Below are 24,726 nucleotides of genomic sequence, written 5' to 3' on the forward strand. Positions count from 1 at the left end.
CAGGTTACCCAAAAAAAAGTGACAAGATTTGTGTTAAGTCAAAGTTTCTAGAGAAAAAGGCTGACAGAAAATCAAATTCTGCTGTGAATCTTTGAAGGCTGGAAAGTAATGAGAGCCTCTGGCATTCTCGTGATATATTCTGATTCTGCCCGCTTCATGAACAGGTGAGGTCTGTTCTTGCTTATGACATCAACGCATGGATGCATGATGGGCAAGTACACAAGTCTACCTGTCCCATATGTCTGGCAGACTTCATGAAGGCCTAAGCGTCTCAGTGAGGAATGTGAATGTGCCCTCACCTGTGTGGATATTTCCACAGGCCTCTCCCAAGCAGTTCTATGTAAGCAACCAGTGGGAAAAGCTGACATTAAGGGTTTCACCCAACCCAGTGTTATACATAGGCTCTCATTGAAAATCGACATTAAAGGAGGCAGTCATTTCACAAGCATTGATAGGAAGAGTGTAATTGAGGACAGCTGGAGCCAATGATGCTTCCACCTGCCTTACAGCCTTATAGTGGCTGGGTTGATAGAAAAACCCCTCAGTGACTCATTAAGAGTTAAAACACAGGAAGCACCATGTGAAGGTGGGAAAAGACACTCCCTCAATTCAAAGTTTGTTTAATGGAAGCCTCAGTGGCAGATATGGGCTACTTCTGCATGAGTTATTGTTCAGGGAGGCCCCCAAGGAGCCACAAGCTGCAAAAGTTATCACTATTGATTTTACTTACACACCAGAAGTAGATGGTAAATTTCTACTGCTGGAGACTTCACAAACTTTGGCTGTAAGACATAGAGAACAAGGGCTAGGACTGAGGTGGAAGCTGCCTTCCTGCTGCCTTTTTTTTTTTGCAGTGCTGGGAGATGTTTTATAGGCTATTGCCAACATTCTCTCATGAGCATGGACTTTGAGTGCTACATTAATCATCTTGTTATATAAGATGTGCTTACTGGTGAAACAGTGGTACAGCAGTTATTGGTACAACCAACATCTTTCCTATTGAATTTAAGCTCTGCTCTGCAGTAGGGAAAAACTTATAGCTGGGGAGTTCATAGGCTCCAGTAGAGAAATAACTGCTATTGTTTGTTAAATGGATCTCACGGACTTGTACAATTGAACTGCAGGCATTTGCATGTATGTCCACAGCTTTTGCCTTTACTTATGAAGGGAAGCTCCATCTCACAGTGTGCAGAAATGGTTATTGGGGGAAAATTCACACTTGGTCAAGCTTCTGACAATAAGTGACTGTTTCTGTTGAATACCAGCCCTAGAATATGAATAAACACCTATATATACTTCCTTCAGGGTTCTTTAAACACCATAGAGGAGAGGACTGAAAAAAAGTAAAAGTTGTAGAAAGGGTTAGAAAGTGTTGTAGAAAGTGTTATGCAGTTCTGTCTTCTAAACTGAAACAGACAAGCACAGTGTTCCTCTCATCTAGACAATACAGACCTCTCCTCCCCAAACAGGAGTATTTGTCTATCACGTGTACCCAGGGCTCTGCTTGCTTGACTCTCTTACCCAGCTGTGACTTACCACTGATTTCCAGGCTCTTGCTGGCATTAAGCTTGGTCTGTGAGGCCTCATGTTCCACCACGCATGTGTAGGTGTCAAGTGAAGGGCTCAGAGCTACTGGCAGTCTCAGGACACTCCAGATCTGGAATTTGTCCCCAGACTGGCGGACGGGTTGTGCAGTGACAAAGTTTATCGGGTCCATTTTAGTTTGGGCACTCAGCCACCAGAGGTGGATATCTTCGGGGTAGAAGCCGGATACTTCGCACATGAGCCAAGATGACATTTCGTGGTGGGGGGATGTGGTCAGGATGTTCACATTGAGGTTGCTGGGTGCCATAGCCCCTGCAGGGAGAAATGGTAAGAGGCTTATCTTGTCATGCTTGGGCTGGGGGTATCTAGAGATGTGTGAAAGGACAGAAGAAATTCCCTTTCTTATCTGACTATAGTTATGGCTTGGACACTGTTAGGGAAAGGACATATGGTTAGGCAGGGGCATTGGACAGCCTTGGGGTGGGGTGGGAATAGGTTTCATCTAGAAAATGAGGCTGCCTTGCTTGGGGCCCAAGGACTTGGTGAGGAGAGGCCTATGCTGGAGACATTGCTTCTCCTGGTCACTGCCTAGCTCATAGGCATGCTCAGTGCCTCCTGAGCAGACCCATGTTTTGTTTCTGTATGGCTTTTTGTTAGTGCAGGTTTCTTTGGTGCCCCATCTATTCTCTAAGTCTTCTATCCTATATTCTGAAGGCGAGGCCAATCCTAGGTTTTCTATCTTCCAATCTAGCTAGTGTGTGTGTGTGTGTGTGTGTGTGTGTGTGTGTTAGGAGGCATTACCAGTGAATCAGTGGCTTGAGATGAAATAGGGGTTCTTCCTTCTCTTGTGTTTATGGGACACATGTGTTATGGCCATCCTAGAGGTGTGGAGACTTTTTTTCCTCCATTTTTATTAATTTGGGTATTTCTTATTTACATTTCAATTGTTATTCCCTTTCCTGGTTTCCAGACCAACATCTCCCTCTCCTCCCCCTCCCCTTCTATATGAGTGTTCCCCTTCCCATCCTCCCCCCATTAATGCCCTCCCTCCAACAATTACATTCACTGGGGGTTCAGTCTTGGCAGGACCAAGGACTTCCCCTTCCACTGGTGCTCTTACTAGGCTATTCATTGCTACATATGCAGTTGGAGCCCAGGGTCAGTCCATGTATAGTCTTTGGGTAGTGGCTTCGTCCCTGGAAACTCTGGTTGGTTGGTAGGATAAGCCCTCGAGTCTAGGTGTGATAGTCCTTAGCCCTTTAATGAGATTCTTATGCATCTCAAAGATGTCCTATTTTCTGTCTGGTCATATGCCTGCAGAATCCAGGAGGATCTCACAGTCTGGTTCAGATATACAGAACTCAGGTCCTATGTGCCAGGAAGGTCTTTGTACTTGTCCTTCTTCTGTTTAGCATTAGCTCAAAAAGGGATGACGACTTCACAGGTTTATATGGTGGAATTCGTTGGTGCTTGGATAGGGCCTGGCTTGCAGAAGGCATATTAGTAACCCTTTCTACCTAGGATGTACATTGACAGCTCAGAGAAATAGTCATGGAGGGTTTCTAGGAGGAGGAGGAGGAGGAGGAGGAGGAAGAGGAGGAGGAGGAAGAGGAAGAGGAAGAGGAGTAACGTTGAACAAATGAGTTGGTGTAAGATACACTGGACTTCTTACCTACTATGTTTTTGGTGGCAGTAGGCTTGGTGGCTTCTATGTAGTGATTCTTTGCTTGGGGAGTTGGAGTGGCTTTCTTGGAGGACTGAGAATTCCTTGTCTCTGGAGTCAAAGAAGATGGACAAAAGGTGATGATGAGAGCAGAGTATTCTGAGGAGCCCAGGGGGATGGAAAGCAGTGAGAGAAGAGGACCACAGGATGGAATGGTTCTGGTGTGGAAGTACAAAGCAGAGCTAGTGCCTTCACTCACCCAGCTGCCTCCTTTCACAGTTAGTACAGGGTTTCTGAGGTGTGGATGCAAATGTTAGATTGAAGAGGCAGCCAAGGAACGGAAGGGAATGAATGGAGGAAGAATAAGGAAGGGAGGGATCAAAGGTGTGGGGTGGTCTTGCTTCAGTCAATCTATGGGGATTAGCTGAATGTGGGTATGGGAAGCCCCCCAAGGCCCTTCTGCTTGGTTCAGGGATACTCACCAGGCAACTTGAATTTCTTGCTTTTCTTTTTGGATGTGTTTGTTATGGTGCAAGTGAGGTTGGGGCTCAGATTTGGGGCCAGCACAGAGACCTGAAGGATCGTTATATATTCATCTTTGTTTGTAGCAGAGAAGACAGTACTTGGAAGCGTTGGCTCCCAGGTCAGAGTCAATGGTTGCACTCCAATTGCCATACAGCCCAGTTTCACATGTTCATTTTGATTTGGGGCTTTGCACTCTGAGAAGAGGAACATGTCAGGTTCCTTGTCAGGAGCTGCAAGACAGATAGTGAAATTCTGAGGACATGGAACCAGGGACAAAGGTGAGGTCTGGACAGTATCAGTTTTCTTGCCAGATTCATAAAAATGACTCAGTACCAGGCAGACAGGGAGAAGGGCTTTGAAGCCCCATGACCAATCTCGGGAGCCTGTCTCTCTGTCACCACCATTTTTTCCTGAAACTCCTTCAGGCTTCTTGGGAAGAGACCTACCTCCTACTCTTCTAAGCACCAATGATCTCCCCCACCTCCTTTATGGATATAATTCTGTGACTTTGACAGGAACAGACAGCCTTCTATATTCTCATAGCCCCTTGAGCAACTTGGAGCACCTGAGCAGAGCAGCCTGACTTCTTTCCTCAAGCTGTGCTCTGGTTCTGTCTGCTCTGCTCTTCCTTCTCATGTTCTGGGATGTCAGATATTTTCAGTGTCCCACTTTATAGAATTCCAGAGACAAGCAAAGTACACATAGGTGTAGACCTGTGACCCCTCACAGACTTGCTTGCTGAAGTTTTAAGCACAGAATACCAACATCCATGTGGGGATGTCAGGGTTCATCGCCCAATTCCAGAGTCACCTCTGCACCTTCTCTGTACACTTTCAGGAAATGCCCTAAAGAGCCCTGTAGTATGGGTATCTGTGTTCCCCCACCATTGTCCAATGTGGGTATCTGTGTTCCTCGGCTAAACCTGTTATCCGTGGGCCATATGGCTGGACACAGTATGGACAACAGTGAAGCCCAAAATCAAGTTGGCACATCTCTCGTGTCTTCTGTCTCCTCCTTTCTTTTCCAGTCCAACCAAGTTGGCTCTTGCCAAGTCCTAGGCAGCTTCTATCTTCCTTGGCCTGTTACTAATGGTTCCTGATCCTAGGTTCTCTGAACTCTTCACAGTCCAAGATGTCTGGCTTTAGCTTCGTTTTGTAGCTTGTCTTTTTAGTTGGCTTCGATCTACGTAGGTTTAGCACTCTCTATTCTTGGGTCAGTATTCACTTCTGACCCTTACACTGCCCTCTTGACTTTGCCTCCATACGTGCCCAGCATCATGTCAACCAGGCCTGTGAACATGTGTTTTTCCCCACACTTTTTACCTTGGTTCTACTCAAATCTTTCTCCAAGTTGTTACAGGTCGCCAGCAGCCCCACCCCCACCCCTCCCCCACTGTCCAGGGACTCAGCACGGGCCTGTCTGCTGTGGGCTGGGTGCTCAGTGCCTCCCCTCTCCTCGCAGTGTATTCTCACTAATGTGACCTCGGTGAACTCAGCCTTGGCTTCTCCTGTCTTGCAGTGTTGTCTTCACAGTGCCCTGGGTTCTGCCTTTGCACGGGGCTTGTATTGCCAAACCTCGGGAAGTCCCTTTCCTTTCTCAGTAGCACAGTGCTTTTGAAATTGTAATGTACAACCATTTTTATAAAGCAGGTCATCACCTCGAGTCCCCTGTCCGTTCTGTCTCTCTGGTCCTTCCCTCTATCCCCAGAGCCATGCTAGTCTCTGCTGCACCTGAGCTCTGACAGATTCTGCTCAGCCCCTGATCCTCACACCTCCTTCCTTTTGTAGGTTGACCGTGTGTCTTTATATAGATGGGACAGATTTGATCTTCCTGCCCTGTTTCCACCATCTTTCTGGATCACAGACAGAACTCCTGACTAACAACCCAAATCCTGTGTATTTCCTTGGCTCTATCAACCCTTAGGATTCTCCCTGTCCCTTTCCCTTCTCAGCCAACAGTCCTTCCTCATGCCCCCCTATTCCCTAGATCGTTTTTCTCTTAGCCCTCAGTTATTCTTGGTACCTGCATGAGCTCAGCAATTCCTGTGTCTTGGTCTCTGCCTCTCAGTCCTGAGCATCTCAGTTGGCTCCTGCTAGACCTGACCCGTTTTCCTATGCACTTCTTCTTTCCTTCCTGGGGACTTGGGCCTGCCTACTGCACATACAGCCTTTGCCCACCCCTGATATCTGTCAACACTGGACTTGGGCACTCCCTCCACTGGGCACTTACTCTTTTCTAAAGACAGTCCCTTGTAGATTTCCCACTCCCTCCCATGACCTCCTGAACTTTCGGTCTTGCACTCTTCTCCTGGTCTTAGATCCAGATGTGTCCTTGCTATGCTAGGCTCCTTTGTCTTGTTGCCCTGGCTCCTGGAGCCAAAAGAACTCAGTCCCGCCCCTCTCATCAGTGCAGAAAGCTGGATCAGCTCCAGCCTAGACCTCCTGGCTCTTTCCCTCCCTGCACTCCACCATGAATTAAGCATGCCTTCTCCTTCCTCTCTGCCATTGCCTCCCTGTCATGCTACCATTTCACCTCAGCCTTGTTCCTCAAACCCCTGGCCCTGGTCCCAGCAGAGTGATTTCTAAGGCCAGCTCATTGGCTCAGGGGATCATGTGGCCCTCAATCTCATCTGGACTTCTGTCTAGCTAGTTCCTCCACATTCCCACCTGCCTTGCTCCCATTCAACTCTTTAGTCAGAACCTCCTCTACTCCAACCTGTCCTCCTCCTCAGGAGCTGCACAGCTTATTCCCTGCACCCCACCTGCCTTAGGTCTACTGTAGGTGCTTAGGGCTTCCAGAGGCTTCTCTGATGTTCCAGAACTCTTACCTACCCTGGGTGACCTGTGAACTGCTCAGTCTCGTTCCCTACACTGATACCTGCCTCAAGTGCCCTGCATTTGCTCATTTCTGGAATCCTACACTTCCACTTCCCTTGGTTTCCCTTCAGATACTCAGCTTGGTCTCCTACAGCCTGCTAGCCACACTGTCCTTGTAGTGGCTCAGCATGATTCCCCACATTCCCATCTACCCCAGATACTCTATATTCCTTCAGCCTGCTACCTTTACATCCACTGGCTCTAGCTTCGTGGAATTTGTTCACTTAGGACAATCCCACTTCCACCAGTCTTAGTTTCCCAGTGACCCCTAAGCCAGGAATCCTCCATGACCTTTGCTATCCTTTCTCTACACATCCTGGATCCCCACTCATATGTAGACTAGAACCTGCTCCCCTGTGTCTGCCTAGCCTGATTCTCTAGCACCATTTCCCTCAGCTACCCTCCAGCCCCTCTGCCTGGACCTCCACATAACTAGGGCTCCTGCTCTCATGTAACTGCTCAGCCTGACTCAGTACATTTTCGCCTATCCCTGATCCTCTATAGCTGCTCACCCTGTTCTCCCATTGACCGAGTCCCCACAGATTTCCTGGAGCTCATCACCCTGGTTCCTCTTCTACCCATCAGTCCTGGCTCTCTGTTACTTGTTCAGTAGGAGGCCCACGTTCCCACTGGCCTCCGTTTCCCTGTAATTTTATGCCTAGTGTATTTACTTATAGATCCCCCAGTTCCTCCATGTCTACACAGCCTGGATCCCTAGAAGCTGACTAGATCCTGCTCCCCTGTGTCTGCTGCTTAAGCTGGCCCCCCACATGTATCTCAGCTACTGAGTATCTGCTTGGCCATGATTCCTGCCCTCCCTAATGTCCCATCTCTCCTGTAGCTCCTCAGCCTGGGCCTCCACCTCCACCTACTACAGCTTCCCTGGATCTACTCAGCCTGGATCCCCACACTCCCACTGGCCTCAGTTTCCCTGAAATTTTATGCCTAGTATATTTACTAATAGCTCCCCCAGTTCCTCCATGTCTATACAGCTCAGCTAGGATCCCACACTCCCACTTGGTTTAGTTTTCCTGTGACCGCTAAGTCTAGAATCCTTTCTTTCTACCTACCTCAGCTCCCTTGTGTGTATTTGGCCTCGGTTTCTACATACCCAGTACATTCTGCTCCCTCGAGTGCTCTCAGACTCCTATCTTCCTAGCACTGAACCTACACTAGTTCCCATGGAGCTGATCAGCCTGGTTCCCCACACTCTTCCTACCACAGTTCCCATGTAACTCCTCAGCCTGGGCCTCCGCCTCCACCTACTACAGCTTCCCTGGACCTACTCAGCCTGTATCCCCACACTCCCTCTTGCCTCTGTTTCCCTGCAGATGCTCAGTCTGGAGCTTCACGTTCATAATAGCTCCAGCTGTCATGGAGATGCTCAGCCTGCCTCCTTACACAGTTACCTATCCCTGATCCTGTGTAGCTGCTCAGCCTGCTCCCCCACACCCCATTAGCTCCAGATTCCCAGCAGCTTCTCAGCTTGGTACCTTATAGCCCTTCAGCTACAGCTCTTTAGTGTTTGCTCAGCTGTGCCTGCCCCCCATGCCTGCATTCCTACTTGGCTCACTTTCCCTGTGACTGCTAAGCTAAGAATCCCCCACTACCACATGTGCAAGCTTCCCTTCTGGTCTCCTGTGGCTTTTTTTTTTTGACCTTGTTCCCACAGTCGTACCTGCCTCAGCTTCCCAGTAGTCTCTCTGCCTGTGTCCCTTCATTTCCACTTGCCACAGATCCCCTGTATCCTTGTCAGCTGTACTTGTCATTCCCACCTGCCCCTGTTCCCCTATAACTACTTAACTTCCACCTGTCCTGTCTCACCTGTAGCTGCCCTGCTTTCATCCTCTCACTCCCACATTCCTGGTCCACTGGTGCTATTCTGCCTGCACGTCTACCTTTCCTTGCTCCCCCGACGCCCCCACAGCTGCCCCATTTGGTCCCCATACTTCTACCAGTCTTGGCTCCCCTTTTGCTGCCCTGCTTGGGTCCCCACACTTCCACCTGTCTTAGCTCCTCTCCTGCTACTCTGCCTGGATCTCCACAGTACAACCTTTCCTTGTTCCTCTGGTGCTGCTCTGGTTGGATCCCTCTACTTCCACCTGTCCTGGTTCCCCAGATGCTGCCCTGCTTGTGTCTCTACACCTCCACTTTTTGGCTCCTCTGGACCTGCTCTGTCTGGATCCCCACACTTCTTTCCTTGCTCCCCAGGTGCTGCTCTGCCTGGGTCTCCACACTTCCACCTTTCCTTGCTCCCCAGGTGCTATTCTGCCTGGATTCCCACAGTTCCACCTTTCCTAGCTCCCCTGGAGCTTCCCTGTTTGGGTCCCCACACTTCTACTTGTCCTGGCTCCCCTAAAGCTGCTTAAAGTGTTCCCCACACTCTCACAGGCCTTAGCTCTTTTGCAGGTGCTCAGTCTTGGGTTCTGAACTCTTGACTTTCCCTCACACTCTGGAACCCCCATATACCCTGATTCTACTGAGATTCTCAGCTGGTGAGTTTCTCAGCTGCTTAGCTCCCCTGGATGCTCATCTTGGCAGGGACTCTGATGAGACCTCTGTCATCTATCCTAGCTGCTACATCAGTCCCACTCCTGTTGGGTTAACACTCCTGGGTACTGCACTGTCCTCCCCAGGATGGCTTGATGCCTCCTTCCTTTTGTGCTGTCCTTAGCTCTGAAGCCTGTCTGATGCGAGCTATGAGACCTTAGATGTCTCTGCTGTGGGTGTCAGATCAGCTTCTGACAGGACACATAACTCTTTCAGTTGTTTTTAGTTTGTCCTCCTGAACCTGTCACTATCGTGGATCTCTATTAACCCCATTTCCACACGCCAACCTGCCTGATCTGGTTCTGGAAGTCTCACTAGCACCATCAGCTTTGTAGCTGCTCTGTGAGGTTCCCTAAGCTCCTGGAGGTAACTTAGGCATCCAGCATTTTTACCTACCAAAGGTCATCCTCATTTTTCCATTTGGTCTTCTGATTTCTGTGGTTGCACTGCTAGCCCCAGTATAGCTGTCCCCAACCCCCAGGTCTCCTGTGATGCTCAGCTGTATCCACCACCCCTACCTGCTTCAGTTTCTCTGTAGTTGATTGGAAAGTCTAGTCTCCAGAATTCCAGTGCCTTTTCATATCTCTGCCAACAGCCTCAGTTTCCTTCTGGTACTCAGTCTGGTTTCCTAAGTTCCCAGTATCTGAACTGAACTCCCAGAACTCCTGTCTGTCCCAGTTTACTTGTGTACTGCAACCTGGATCATGGAGCTTCCAGAAATGCCCTGAATCACAGCACTTTTATCAGCCTCGGTTCCCATATACTAGTCAGCATTGTGTCCTCACCTCTTAGCTCCCACACAGACTAATACTCTGTAGCTTCCTCATTTGGTCCTTGATACTGCCACCTATCACAGGATAACCCATTCTGCCAATCTTGCTATTGGACTCATGGGGAAGACCAGCCATCCTTTCCTAGGCCACCTCTCTACCCAGCCCCAGTCATTCTTAGATCTCTTGAATTCCCACTTACCCTCTCCCTCTAGCAGTTCAGATTGGGGTCCCACATTTGCACATCTCTAGGCCCATTACAGCTGTTAAGGCTGTTCTCTCAGTTTCTGGGTTTCTCTAGTCATCCAGACTCCTATGCCCTGAGTCCCGGTAGGTGTTTTGCTGGTTTTCCTGATCTGCTGGGTTTGCTTTGCCTTCTCCAGCACTCCTGTTCTCTTAGCTCACTGGAAGTTGTCCTGCCTGATACTTTGAGTTGCTTGGGCTTCCCTCTACTTTTCTTTCAGCTCAGGTTTGCTTCTATTCCCTTAGTAACTCTTGAGTGCTGGGATGGTTCCTGGAACCCCAGGGTGCCTACTTTCTGCTTCTCAGGAGGCCTGAAGGCATTCCCAGGCATGCTCCTGGAAGCTCCCTCCCTCTCCCCTCCTGGGTCACTTACCACAGGGCTCAGCTGCCTTGGTTCTATCAACCTGTAGTCCAGGCCAAACTGATTCCACAGTCTTCTTGATATATTTCATCATCTCCTTGTGGTTCAGGCTTGTTGTCTATGGGGTTGTGCAGCTCTAGCTGCCTGTGATTGTCTCCCAAGCACTCGCCACAGTCTGCTCGGTTGACACCAGGCTGCTGGCAAACACATTTACTGTTGAACACACAGGCTTCCTCTGCTTGGGCTGGTCCGTCAACTCCTTCTCAATCTCCTGTGATAGGATGACTCAAAGATCTGGAAGGGCTACAGATGCTGGCAGTCTGTGAGGTCTTCTCCTTCTGCAGTTTCATTCAGTGCTGACCCCTTTGTCATGTGGAAGCTGTGAAAGCAGATGTATTTGTTCCTGGCTTTCTCTTGTCTTTCCCAGAGTCACAGTCTTTGTTCCAGAGATGTGAATGCCACCCTATTTCCACCCTATGATTGAGTAAGAACAGGATTGACAGTGGGTGGCATAACGTATTTCCTGAAGTTCCCCTTTATTCTGGGGGGGGTTTCTATGTCTGGACATGAGGGGGAGTCCAAAGCTGACTGAGATTAGTTCATGTGGACGTATGCGATTGGGTGAGGCAGTACCCTTGAGACTCAGGGGACAAGGTAGGAAGCCTGGATGTGCTCCTTCTCTTCACACCTGGGCCTTCTGGGTCCCTGAGCTGGCTGAGGCTGAGTGATTATGCCCCCCTTTTCCTGACCACCTCATTGGAGAGGGTTCATAGCCTCTGGGCCTCTTGTCATGTGTGATCTAAGTCCAGCTTTGGTGGCTAAACCTCTCTGTCCCTGTCTCTAGCTAGTGCTACCTCAAGAAAACCCTGATATGCCGGAGGCACAGAAGAAAGGCTGAGGGCTGTGAGAGAGTGTGCAATCCAAACTGAATGGGATATAGCAGAGGCTCGAGGCTCTGCCTGAGTTTCCAAGCACAGGAAATCTTGTCCAGGGACAAGCATTGCTGAGACTCAGGAGAAGGTCTTGGATAAATGAAAACGGGACCTGATGCAGAAGGTCCCTAACTTGGCACTGCCATGGGAATCTCATGATTTACAGTTGCAAAATCAGGGAGTCTTGTTCTGATCCCAGGGGCTCATGAGGATATGAAACAAACGTGCTGTTGCACATGATACACAGGGTAGTGGATCCCCCAGAGTAGAGGAAGGAACTCATTTAAGGTCTTTTCAGGGGCAGTGTAAGTACAGGTGTGGAAGAGGGAGGCCAGCAGGGCCTTAGTACTGACTGGATGGATAGGAACAAATTCTGAAGGGGATTGGGACTGGCCAGCTTCTGCAATACTGAGGTTCCACCCATCCTGAAGGACTGGGACTACTGGGAAGAATAAGATATTTCTCTGGGCTTCAGACAGTGACATTATGCATGGGAAGAGAAGGAAGACTGTTGCAAATGGTGAGGAGCTAGGAGGTTATTACAGCCTCATTAGAAAGACTGCTGTGTGAAGAACAAGAAGTAGAATGTCAGTGTGGGACTTTATGTCTGGCCAGAGGTGCCCATGCTGGGTAATTGTAGAATAGGATGCTGGGGGTGAACCTCAGTAAACAGAAGATCCACGTTATGAGGTCCAAGGCTCAGACCCAGAACACAGATTTAGGAGCTTGTGCTGGCCGGGGAAGAACATAGGCTGAGGAGGAGGCTCCTTGAGGAATATCTCAGGGTAGGATGTGGGTCAATACACAGGAATGGAGAGTGCTGTCTGTGTCAGTGCCAAGTTGAGAAGATACAGCTTTCAGAGCAAAGGCAGGCTCTAGGTCTGTGAGAATGTTGATACTCAGAGGATCTGAGATGAAGAACTATCATATCATAGTCACATATGGAACCTATAAGTCACAATGAGACAAGGTATCTATGGAAGAGCAAAAACCAAGGGTAGACAGAGCTGAGGTAGGGGTTGGTTGTCCCTGTGCTGATCTGACTGTGGTTGGTCCCTGAATATGCTCATGGATCCTCTCTGTAATCATGAAGGTCAGGAGGAAAAGGCATCAGAGTGGTATTTAGATAGCCTCTCTTGACCGCTGGTCCAGCAGTGTTCTGTGGACTAGGAGTAGAGATGGGTTCACAGTGCCACAGCCCTGTCATAGCCTGATGATCCATAGGTTAAAAGTATGAAGATGAGGTAGGTGGAACTAGTCACGTGTGCATGTAATGCTCACAGACCCACTACTGGACCCCATTTCATATGTTTGTAGAAGGCTAGGGCCCTGGGAGACACTATGTGTACAAGTGCCTTTGTCTGGCAGTGTGAATGCGCTCTCTCTCTCTCTCTCTCTCTCTCTCTCTCTCTCTCTCTCTCTTACAGCAAGGTACCATTTATCTTATATCTGGTCCTGTGTATGGGGATGCGTTTGGCTCTTGGTTGCTTGGTAAGTGACCATGACCATGCCCTAGATCTGTGGAGTCATGTCCAATGACTTTTTCTCTTATCCTAAAGACTGTTCTGTACACCCACAACAGCTCAGTGGATATTCCCTCCAGCACCTGGCCTGTGGTGGTCTCTGTGAACACCATTGACAGCAGTGTCAATCTGTGTAAAGCAAGAAGGAAGTTCAGGTTAATGTGACTTGGTAGTCTGTTTGGTTTAATCTTCTAGGTTTGACACTGTGCAGTTTAGTTTGGGTACATGTAAGTACAAAACCATTTGGAAAAAATGTTTCCTGGGGATAATTAACTCAAGCCCACATGTACAATAAAGCTTAAGGCATGAATTTGTGGATGGATTTGAAATCTTTGTAAAATACAAGTGACTTCTTCTATAAAGATGGACTCTATTGATTGACCACATGTGACATCTTAAAGGGCTTGGTGGTGGGGATCTTGTGTGGTCTCAGTCATCTAGAGAGTGCAAAGGTCACCAGGCTACTCACTCACCAGCCTTCTAGGAGGAAAACAAGTTATACAATTTCTCCCTTGTAAGAGAAAATCTGTGTGCTTAACATTCCTAGTTTCTTCAGTGCTTATCTGTGAAAGTCTCAGTGCCCTACACTGGCCTAGCCAGACTGTCACCAGCAATGGAGTCCACCCAGCTAGCAAACCAAGGTAGACAGGAAAAATTATGAGAGAATAGTCAGGGAAAACAAGGGTTCCTTGGAAGTGATGCCTGGGTCATCCTCAAAGCCAGGGAAGAATTCTAAGCTAAGAAAAGCAAGGATTCCCTTCTGACCCTCCTGGATGTCTCTGCTCATGCCCCTCCTGCTCAAGTAGAGATCCTATGGGACATGTTTTGTACCTTGGACACAAGAGGTGTACTTCAGACCTTGACTTATCACCAAGGATAATATCCAGGAGGGATCTAATCTGAGCCCCCTCTTCTTTCCTCAGCTTGATGACTTTTGTACACTACTAACATGGAGCTTAGGTCTGCCAGGCTGGAAGCTCTGGGCCCAGTACACACACAAAAAGTGTCCTAAGTGTTCAGATGAGCTACTATGCCCCAGGAGAATTGTGAAGATTCCATGCATCCCTACACTGGAGTGTGTCCCAATTCCAGACTCATGTCTCCTCACCTGCTACTAAAATCCAAAAGCACTATGTAGGAGGAAGGACATGGCTGTCTATGCATAACTGTTGGGGGCCCTGCAGCCCCAAAGCCATCTCCTGCAGGAGGACCTAATTCAGGACTACCTGAGAAACCAAGTATAGTGGACACAGACAATGTCAGTCAAGTGGAAACTGACGTATAGAAGAGATGCTTTCTTCGGACCAATGGGACACTGGTGGAGGGTGTTAAAGGAGCTTGCAGAAGCATTCAGACTAGCTTGCTGCAGTATTTGTCATCTGCTCCTGGAGTCTGTGTCATTGATTCCCCGCCACCTCACCTCCAACCCCCAAGGGCAGGTCGGGTCGGGCACGAATAGTTCAGGACACAGGCAACATACTACCTGTCTTGATCTTCCCTAAAGTCCAAAGATGTACTTATGATATTCCTGACAGCCAAGAACACATTCATGGTGGTATTAGTGATGGCGACCTAGGAGTCCAGTTTTGCTGCTATAAAGGTGACATGTGACATAGATGAAGCCCTGGGAAGAGCAGTGTACCAGTACTAATTCTCCCCTGGATGCTCAGGATGGATCTGTGTGAACCAATCTGCTGAGCATAAACCAGTAAACACAGCATGTGCATTCACACTCTGCATGCACACCTAGCACCCTGGGTCCTCACTAGGGACACCTTGTAGAACATCAGATCCATTCATAGAACCCTCCTCAAAATCCACATGTTGGATATCTGAGACAGATACAATTGTCATCTTCTAAGGGTTTTATGCCCCTCCCATAACACATGCAAATGGTTCAGTTTATGACTGAACCCCCAGGCCTGGCCTTCCTCTCCTTACCATCACTGAATCTTCATAACTGAGCAGTCTGGCTCAGTTACTTCCTATTGGAAATCTCTTTTGGAATCCGGTTATCACTAGACACAGTCTCTGCCATCACTCTGACTCTCTGGGCTTGATTATCAGGGGACAGGCAGAAGGTAAGTCAGGATGTACAGCCACTGTCCTCAAAGGTCACAGACTCTATTTAAGTCTAGTCAGGTTTAGCACTGAGGGGGCAGACACGCAAGGAAGGATCTTCACACTTGAGACTACCATTATACGCTGTATGTCTGGTTGAACCCATGGACAGAGACTGAGTAATCTTTGGAACTGAGGCTGTAGACCTGGATGGGGGAGGGGCAGGCAGAAAGCAGGCCTGGCTCCAAAAAGATGTTTGCTCATTCAGTCCAGGCATTCTTACTTCTCCTGTCTCCTCAAACACCTACTCTGCCACATAGAAAATTACCCTAGCCCTACCTTGGTTGTGCAATCACTGACTCCTTCTTTGTGCAGAGCTGTGTTGAAGTTTGGTCCCTATTGCTCCCAGAAATATAGCTCAGACTCAATGTATGTTTACAAATACCTTAACCATGTAGCCAGACTTTTGTTTGGTGATTGCCTGTACTCAGACACTATGTGTCTGTCTTGTCACATTTTCCCCAGTAACTCTGCTCTGTCTAGCTCTATCCCAGAATTCCTTCTGCTTACATGATGTCTCACCATCTATTCTACCCATTCCTATAGTCCATAGGTCTTGTTATTGACAGGTGATGCAAAAGATATTCTCTCTACAGAGCTGGAACTGAATGTGTCCTATGCTGAGGCCTGGGATGGGGAGCTGGACAGGTTCTGGATGACCGTCACCATCTCCATCAGCCTCTTCCTGTTCACCATGTGCTACAGTGCTGCTGTCACAATTTTCAAGGTTGGCAATACCATCACCCTAGTGGACCCCTACTGTCCTGCAATGTTCTTACTGTCCCCAAGCTGTCTTCACACTGTTCCCACAGGGCTTCAAGCTGTTGCTATTGTATCTATAATGTTACTAGTTTGTCTCCACACTGTTTCCCACACTGTTCCTATGATTTCCTATGTTCCCAGTGTTCCAAGCTATCCAAAGGAGTGCCCTAAAGTGGAAACTTTAAGTGTTCTTTGGAAAGTCAGTTGCGTTGATTGGTGTTTTTCTTGGGCAAGCACATGAAGGAGTGTTTTCCTGAAGTGAACACAGATGTGAAAGGGTAAGCCAGAGTCATGAAGGAATGTTTTGCTGAAACAGACACAGGAGAAAGAATGATCTGCTAAAGCAATCACATGAAAGAACATGTGATTAAGATTCTTTGCTAACCACATATATGTATTGGTCCACCTTATATTGTGTAGTTGAGCTCCATTTGTCTGGACTCCATAGAGAGAAAAGACAACAAAAAATTTCTGGTGGTGTGCTGCAGTTTCTTGCCACTTCCTCAGACTGATTGGCAGAGTGATGTCAGCTGAGACAGAACCATGTACTGAGGCAAGGCACATGCTGAGGCAAGACCCATGGAGGATGTATGAGTTTTAGAGGCTATAAATAGGACTTGATGGACAGTGACTGAGGCTGAGCTTGCCTTGCTTATAGAGCTAGCTGTGCGATGCTTGTTGGTCTCGAGTCTGAGTTGATCTTTGCTTCACTGAGAGGGGCACAGATGAGAAATTCTCTTGATGTTTTTCCTGCCTCCCTCTGTTGACTCATGCTGAGGCTGAGCCTGGCTGTCTCTACTAGACGGTGCCACAGCTTCTAATAGAAAAGCCTTGAACACATGGGCATGGGGGAAATTTCCTGAACAGAACACCAATGGCTTATGCTCTAAGATCAAGAATCGACAAATGGGACTTCATACGATTGCAAAGCTTCTGTAAGGCAAAGGACACCGTAATTACAACAAAAGGGCAATCAACAGATTGGGAAAAGATCTTTACCAATCCTTCATCAGATAGAGGGCTAGTATCCAAAATATACAAAGAACTCCAGAAGTTAGACTCCAGAGAGTCACATAACCCTATTAAAAATGGGGTACAGAGCTAAACAAAGAATTCTCAACTGAGGAATATTGAATAGCTGAGAAACACCTAAAGCAATGTTCAACATCCTTAGTCATTGGGGAAATGCAAATCAAAACAACCCTGAGATTCCACCTCATACAGTCAGAATGGTGGGATTGCAAGCTGGTACAACCACTCTGGAAATCAGTCTGGAGGTTACTTAGAAAACTGGACATAGTACTGCCTGAGGACCCAGCTATACTACTCCTGGGCATTTATCCAAAAGATGCTCTAACATATAACAAAGACACATGTTCCACTATGTTCATAGCAACCTTATTTATAATAGCCAGAAGCTAAAAATGAAAGAAAGAAAGAACCCATATGTCCCTCAACAGAGGAATGGATACAGAAAATGTGGTACATTTTCACAATGGAATACTACACAGCTATTAAAACAAAGACTTCATGAAATTCATAGGCAAATGGATGGAACTAGAAAACATCATCCTGAGTGAGGTAATCCAATCACACACACACACACACACACACAACACATGGTATGTACTTACTGATAAGTGGATATTAGCCCAAAAGCTCGAATTTCCCAAGATGGAATCTACAGACCACATGAAGCCCAAGAAGGACAACCAAAGTGTGAATGCTTCAGTCCTTCTTAGAAGGGGGAACAAAGGACCGGACACTTCCGGTTTGTAACTGGATCCTGAACCTCACTGATCCCAGCCCACAGCTCCCTGCTCCCAAACCCCATGGGAGAGAGAGCTCACTGCCCAGAGAGGTGGGCACTCTTGAAACTGCAGGTGGGAGAGACCGCCAGTACTGCCCAAACTTGCCCACATCCCTGGCCCAAGAGGAAACTGTATAGGGCCTCTGGGAACAGGAAGACAGGGGCACTCAAGCGGCAGGTCCCCTGAGGTCCAGACACCACTCTGATCGGAAGGGACTTGGTCAACAACTCCCTTCACCCAAATCCCGTGGGAGGGAGAGGTAAATCTTCAGAGGGGCAGACATGCCTGGGAAGCCAGAAGAGACTACACTCTGCCCACATTTCTGACTCTAGAGGAAAACACCTAGTGCCATCTGGACCCCCTGTGTACAGGGACCTGAGAAAAGGCGGGGTAGGCACTTCTGGTTGCTACCTTCACAGAGAGCTGAAACACAGCCTCTGAGGAGCGACTTCAGGCCTGAGAAAAGAGGTAAGACCAACTTTTCTGCTCCAAGTGACTTGCCTGGTGGACTCAGGATAAACGCCCACAGGAACAACTGAAGGCCAGTAGACAGGAAAGACTATACGCATGAAAGCAGAACACTTTTTTCTCAAAACTGGCTGAAACAAAAGAGGAAAAGAGGTCTACAGCACTCCTGATACACAGGCCTATAGGACAGTCTAGCCACTGTCAGAAATAGCAGAACAAGGTAAAACAAGAGACAACCTGATGGCAACAGGCAAGCATAGGAACCCAAGCAACAGAAACCAAGACTACATGGCCATCAGAGTCCAATTCTCCCACCAAAGCAAACACTGAATATCCAAACACACCAGAAAAGCAAGACCTTGATTTTAAATCACATTTGATCATGATGATGGAGGACTTCAAGAAAGACATAAAGACCTCCCTTAGAGAAACACAGGAAAACATACATAAACAAGTAGAAGCCTATAGAGAGGAATCACAAAACATCCCTGAAAGAATTACAGGAAAACACAATCAAACAGGTGAAGGAATTAAAAATGGAAATAGAAACAATAAAGAAAGCACAAAGGGAGACAACCCTGGATATAGAAAACCAAAGGAAGAGACAAGGAGCCATAGATACAAGCATCACCAACAGAATACAAGAGATAGAAGAGAGAATCTCAGGAGCAGAAGATTTCATAGAAATTATTGACACAACTGTTAAAGATAATGTAAAATGGAAAAGCTACTGGTCCAAAACATACAGGAAATCCAGGACACAATGAGAATATCAAATCTAAGGATAATAGGTATAGAAGAGAGTGAAGACTCCCAACTTAAAGGACAAGTAACTATCTTCAACAAATTTATAGAAGAAAATTTCCCTAATCCAAAGAAAGAGAAGCCCATAAACATAAAAGAAGCCTACAGAACTCCAAATAGATTGGACCAGAATAGAAACTCCTGCTATCACATAATAGTCAGAACATCAAATACAAAAAAACAAAGAAAGAATATTAAAAGCAGTAAGGAAAAAAGGTCAAGTAACATATAAAGGCAGACCTATCAGAATTACACCAGACTTCTCACAAGAGACTATGAAAGCCAGAAGATCCTGGACAGATGTCATACAGACACTAAGAGAACACAAATGCCAGCCCAGGTTACTGTATCCAGCAAAACTCTCAATTAACACAGATGGAGAAACCAAGATATTCCATGACAAAACCAAATTTACACAATAACTTTCTACAAATCCAGCACTACAAAGGATAATAAATGGTAAAGCCCAACATAAGGAGGCAAGCTACACCCGAGAAAAAGCAAGAAACTAATCGTCTTGGCAACAAAACAAAGAGAAGAAAAGCACACAAACATAATCTCACATCGAAATACGAATATTACTGGAAGCAACAATCACTATACCTTAATATCTCTCAACATCAATGGACTCGATTCCCCAATAAAAAGACACAGATTAACAAACTGGATATGCAAAGAGGATCCAACATTTTGCTGCCTACAGGAAACACACTTCAGAGACAAAGACAGACACTACCTCAGAGTAAAAGGCTGGAAAACAACTTTCCAAGCAAATGGTCAGAAGAAGCAAGCTGGAGTAGCCATTCTAATATCAAATAAAATCGATTTTCAACAAAAAGTCATCAAAAAAGATAAGGAAGGACACTTCATATTCATCAAAGGAAAAATCCACCAAGATGAACTCTCAATCCTAAATAGCTATACTCCAAATACAAGGGCACCTCCATACATAAAAGAAACCTTACAAAAGCTCAAAGCACACATTGCACCTCACACAATAATAGTAGGAGATTTCAACACCCCACCCTCATCAATGGGCAGATCATGGAAACAGAAGTTAAACAGAGACGTAGACAGACTAAAAGTCATAAACAAAGTGGATTTAACAGATATTTATAGAACATTCTATCCTAAAACAAAAGGATATACCTTCTTCTCACTACCTCACTGTACTTTCTCCAAATTGACCATATAATCGGTCATAAAACAGGCCTCAACAGATACAGAAAGATAGAAATAATCCCATGCGTCCTATCAGACCACCACGGGCTAAAGCTGGTCTTCAATAACAGTAAGGGAAGAATGCCCACATATAAATGGAAGTTGAACAATGCTCTACTCAATGATAACCTGGTCAAGGAAGAAATAAAGAAAGAAATTAAAGACTTCTTAGAATTTAATGAAAATGAAGGTAAAACATACCCAAACTTATGGGACACAGTGAAAGCTGTGCTAAGAGGAAAACTCATAGCTCTGAGTGCCTGCAGAAAGAAACAGGAGAGAGCATATATCAGCAGCTTGACAGCACACCTAAAAGCTCTAGAACAAAAAGAAGCAAACATACCCAGGAGGAGTAGAAGGCAGGAAATAATCAAACTCAGAGCTGAAATCAACCAAGTAGAAACAAAAAGGTCTATACAAAGAATCAACAGAACCAAAAGCTGGTTCTTTGAGAAAATCACAAGATAGATAAACCCTTAGCCAGACAAAGCAGAGGACACAGAGAGTGTGTCCAAATTAACAAAATCAGAAATGAAAAGGGAGACATAACTACAGCATCAGAGGAAATTCAAAAAATCATCAGATTTTACTACAAAAGCCTATATTCAACAAAACTTGAAAATCTGCAGGAAATGACAATTTCCTAGACAGATACCAGGTACCGAAGTTAAATCAGAAACACATAAAACATTTAAACAACCCCATAACTCCTAACGAAATAGAAGCAGTCATTAAAGGTCTGCAAACCAAAAAAAGCCCAGATCCAGATGGGTTTAGTGCAGAATTCTATCAGACCTTCATAGAAGACCTCATACCAATATTATCTAAACCATTCCACAAAATTGAAACAGATGGAGCACTACCGAATTCCTTCTATGAAGCCACAATTACTCTTACACCTAAGCACACAAGGGCCCAACAAAGAAAGAGAACTTCAGACCAATTTCCCTTATGAATATCTGTGCAAAAATTCTCAATGAAATTCTTGCAAATGGAATCCAAGAGCACATCAAAACAATCATCCTTCATGATCAAGTCGGCTTCATCCCAGGGATGTAGGGATGGTTTAATTTATGGATATCCAGCAACGTAATCCACTATATAAATAAACTGAAAGATAAAAACCACATGATCATTTCATTATGGTGAGAAAGCATTTGACAAAATTCAACACCCCTTCATGATAAAAGTCCTGGAAAAAATAGGAATTCAAGGCCCATACCTAAACATAGTAAAAGCCATATACAGCAAATCAGTAGCTCATATTGAACTAAATGGAGAGAAACTTGAAGCAATCCCACTAAAATCAGGGACTAGACAAGGCTGCTCATTCTTTCCCTACTTATTCAATATAGTTCTTGAAGTTCTAGCCAGAGCAATCAGACAGCAAAGGGAGATCAAGGAGATACAGATTGGAAAGGAAGAAGTCAAAATATCACTATTTGCAGATAATATGATAGTATATTTAAGTGATCCCAAAAGTTCCACCAGAGACCTACTAAACCTCATAAACACATTCAGCAAAGTGGCTGGGTATAAAATTAACTCAAATAAATCAGTAGCCTTCCTCTACACAAAAGAGAAAGAAGCTGAGAAAGAAATTAGGGAAACGACACCCTGCATAATAGTCCCAAGTAATATAAAATACCTCAGCATGACTTTAACCAGGCAAGTGAAAGATCTGTATGATAAGAACTTCCAGCCTCTGAATTAAGAAATTGAAGAAGATCTCAGAAGATGGAAAGATCTCCCATGCTCCTGGATTGGCAGGATTAATCTAATAAAAATGGCCATTTTACCAAAAGCCATCTATAGATTCAATGCAATCCCCATCAAAATCTCAATCCAATTCTTCAGAGAGTTAGACAGAACAGTTTGTAAATTCATCTGGAATAACAAAAATCCCAGGATAGCTAAAACTATCCTCAACAATAAAAGGACTTCAGGGGGAATCACTATCCCTGAACTCAAGCAGTATTACAGAGCAATAGTGATAAAAACTGCATGGTATTGGTACAGAGACAGACAGACAGACCAGTGGAATAGAATTGAAGACCCAGATATGAACCCACACACCTTTGGGCACTTGATTTTTGACAAAGGAGCCAAAACCATCCAATGGAAAAAAGAGCATTTTCAGCAAATGGTGCTAGTTCAACTGGAGGTCAGCATGTAGAAGAATGCAGATTGATACATGCTTATCACCCTGTACAAAGCTTAAGTCCAAGTGGATCAAGGACCTCCACATCAAACCAGATACACTCAAATAAGGGGGTGGGGAGGATCATGTTTCAGTCCCAGCAAATGCAGAACTCAGCAGTCATGTGGCTCTGGCTTTAGAGTCAAGAAGAGAAGTGACTACTAGGACAGTTGATTCTAATTAGCTGGAGCTAAGAAATTAGTGGTAATTAAGAAGGGACCAGCATCACTGAGGTGAAATCTTCTGGGAAGTGTTTTTTGAGAGCAAAGAAGCTGTGTTCCAGAGAGAGCCAAGGTTGTACCTCATGCTGCAGCTAGACCTGGTAATGTGTAAGAGTCACCCAGGTAGTACTGATTTTGAAAGTATGGAGAGTAGCTGAGGCTTGGTACTGTGAGAGGCCAGGGAAGGCCATTGATGAAGGCCTCAGTTACAGTTCACAGCTGAGGAATGAAGGGTTCATGCAAAGAAGTTGATGTTTGGCACCATTAAGAGAGCCTATGACACTGGAAAAAATTTCCTGAACAAAACACCAATGGCTTATGCTCTAAGATCAAGAATCGACAAATGGGATCTCATAAAACTGCAAAGCTTCTGTAAGGCAAAGGTCACTGTGGTTAGGACAAAATGGCAACCAACAGATTGGGAAAAGATCTTTACCAATGCTACAACAGATAGAGGCCTTATATCCAAAATATACAAAGAACTCAAGAAGTTAGACTTCAGGGAGACAAATAACCCTACTAAAAAATGGAGTTCAGAGCTAAACAAAGAATTCACAGCTGAGGAATGCTGAATGGCTGAGAAACACCTAAAGAAATGTTCAACATCTTTAGTCATAAGGGAAATGCAAATCAAAACAACCCTGAGATTTCACCTCACACCAGTGAGAATGGCTAAGATCAAAAACTCAGGTGACAGCAAATGTCGACGAGGATGCGGAGAAAGAGGAACACTCCTCCATTGTTGGTGGGATTGCAGACTGGTAAAACCATTCTGGAAACCAGTCTGGAGGTTCCTCCGAAAATTGGACATTGAACTGCCTGAGGATCCAGCTATACCTCTCTTGGGCATATACCCAAAAGATGCCCCAACATATAAAAAAGACATGTGCTCCACTATGTTTATAGCAGCCTTATTTATAATAGCCAGAAGCTGGAAAGAACCCAGATGCCCTTCAACAGAGGAATGGATACAGAAAATGTGGTACATCTACACAATGGAATATTACTCAGCTATTAAAAACAATGCCTTTATGAAATTCATAGGTAAATGGATGGATCTGGAAAATATCATCCTGACTGAGGTAACACAATCACAGAAAAACACACATTGTATGCACTCATTGATAAGTGGCTATTAGCCCAAATCCTTGAATTATCCTAGATGCCTAGAACACATGAAACTCAAGGCAGATGATCAAAATGTGAATGCTTCACTCCTTCTTTAAAAGGGGAACAAGAATACCCTTGGCAGGGTATAGAGAGGCAAAGATTAGAACAGAGACAGAAGGAACACCCTTTCAGAGCCTGCCCCACATGTGGCCCATACATATACAGCCACCCAAGTAGACAAGATGGATGAAGTAAAGAAGTGCAGGCCGACAGGAGCCGGATGTAGATGTCTCCTGAGAGACACAGCCAGAATACAGCAAATACAGAGGCGAATGCCAGCAGCAAACCACTGAACTGAGAACAGGACCCCCATTGAAGTAATCAGAGAAAGAACTGGAAAGCTTGAAGGTGCTCGAGACCCCCATATGTACAACAATGCCAAGCAACCAGAGCTTCCAGGGACTAAGCCACTACCTAAAGAGTATACATGGACTGACGGAGGACTCTGACCTCATAGGTAGCAATGAATATCCTAGTAAGAGCACCAGTGGAAGGGGAAGCCCTTGGTCCTACTAAGACTGGACCGCCAGTGAACGTGATTGTTGGGGGGAGGGCGGCAATGTTGGGAGAATGGGGAAGGGAACACCCATAAGGAAGGGAAGGGGGAGGGTTTGGGGGATGTTGGCCCAGAAACTGGGAAAGGGAATAACACTCGAAATGTAAAGAAGAAATACTCAAGTTAATAAAAAAATTGAAATCTGACAATGTGTCGGCTTATACTTCTGCCTCTTTTGTGTCCCTTTGTAAAATGATGGGTGTTCGATTGACCCGTGGATTACCCTATAACTCTCAGGGTCAGGGCATTATTGAATGAGCCCATCGAACCCTAAAAGAATGTTTAATTAAACAAAAGGGGGGAATTGCCTCCACTGGCTCCACCCCTAGGGAAAGATTAGCCATTGCTCTCTTTACCTTGAATTTTTTAAATGAAGATAAGCAGGGTTGGGTTGCAGCTGAGCG

General features: G+C 45.9%; 3 gene segments (V, D, J or C); 1 reads left to right on the top strand and 2 right to left on the bottom strand.

Moving 5' to 3' along the window:
- Nucleotides 1-13,338, bottom strand: part of LOC148005503 (Ig gamma-3 chain C region-like) — a 53,158-nt gene extending 39,820 nt beyond the window's left edge. The window contains 4 exon segments of the C gene segment in view: nucleotides 1,537-1,857; nucleotides 3,218-3,319; nucleotides 3,691-3,963; nucleotides 10,546-13,338. Coding sequence covers nucleotides 1,537-1,857; nucleotides 3,218-3,319; nucleotides 3,691-3,963; nucleotides 10,546-10,627 — 778 coding nt within the window.
- The window catches only part of LOC134479197 (Ig gamma-2A chain C region-like), a 398,327-nt gene that overhangs the window by 99,713 nt on the left and 273,888 nt on the right, over nucleotides 1-24,726 (bottom strand).
- LOC148005504 (Ig gamma-3 chain C region-like) overlaps nucleotides 1-24,726 on the top strand; it is a 36,581-nt gene that overhangs the window by 10,225 nt on the left and 1,630 nt on the right. The window contains 1 exon segment of the C gene segment in view: nucleotides 15,706-15,836. Coding sequence covers nucleotides 15,706-15,836 — 131 coding nt within the window.

Source organism: Rattus norvegicus, chromosome 6, assembly GCF_021556685.1.
Source record: "Rattus norvegicus strain SHRSP/BbbUtx chromosome 6, alternate assembly SHRSP_T2T, whole genome shotgun sequence".
In the NCBI taxonomy this organism is placed as follows: Eukaryota; Metazoa; Chordata; class Mammalia; order Rodentia; family Muridae; genus Rattus; species Rattus norvegicus.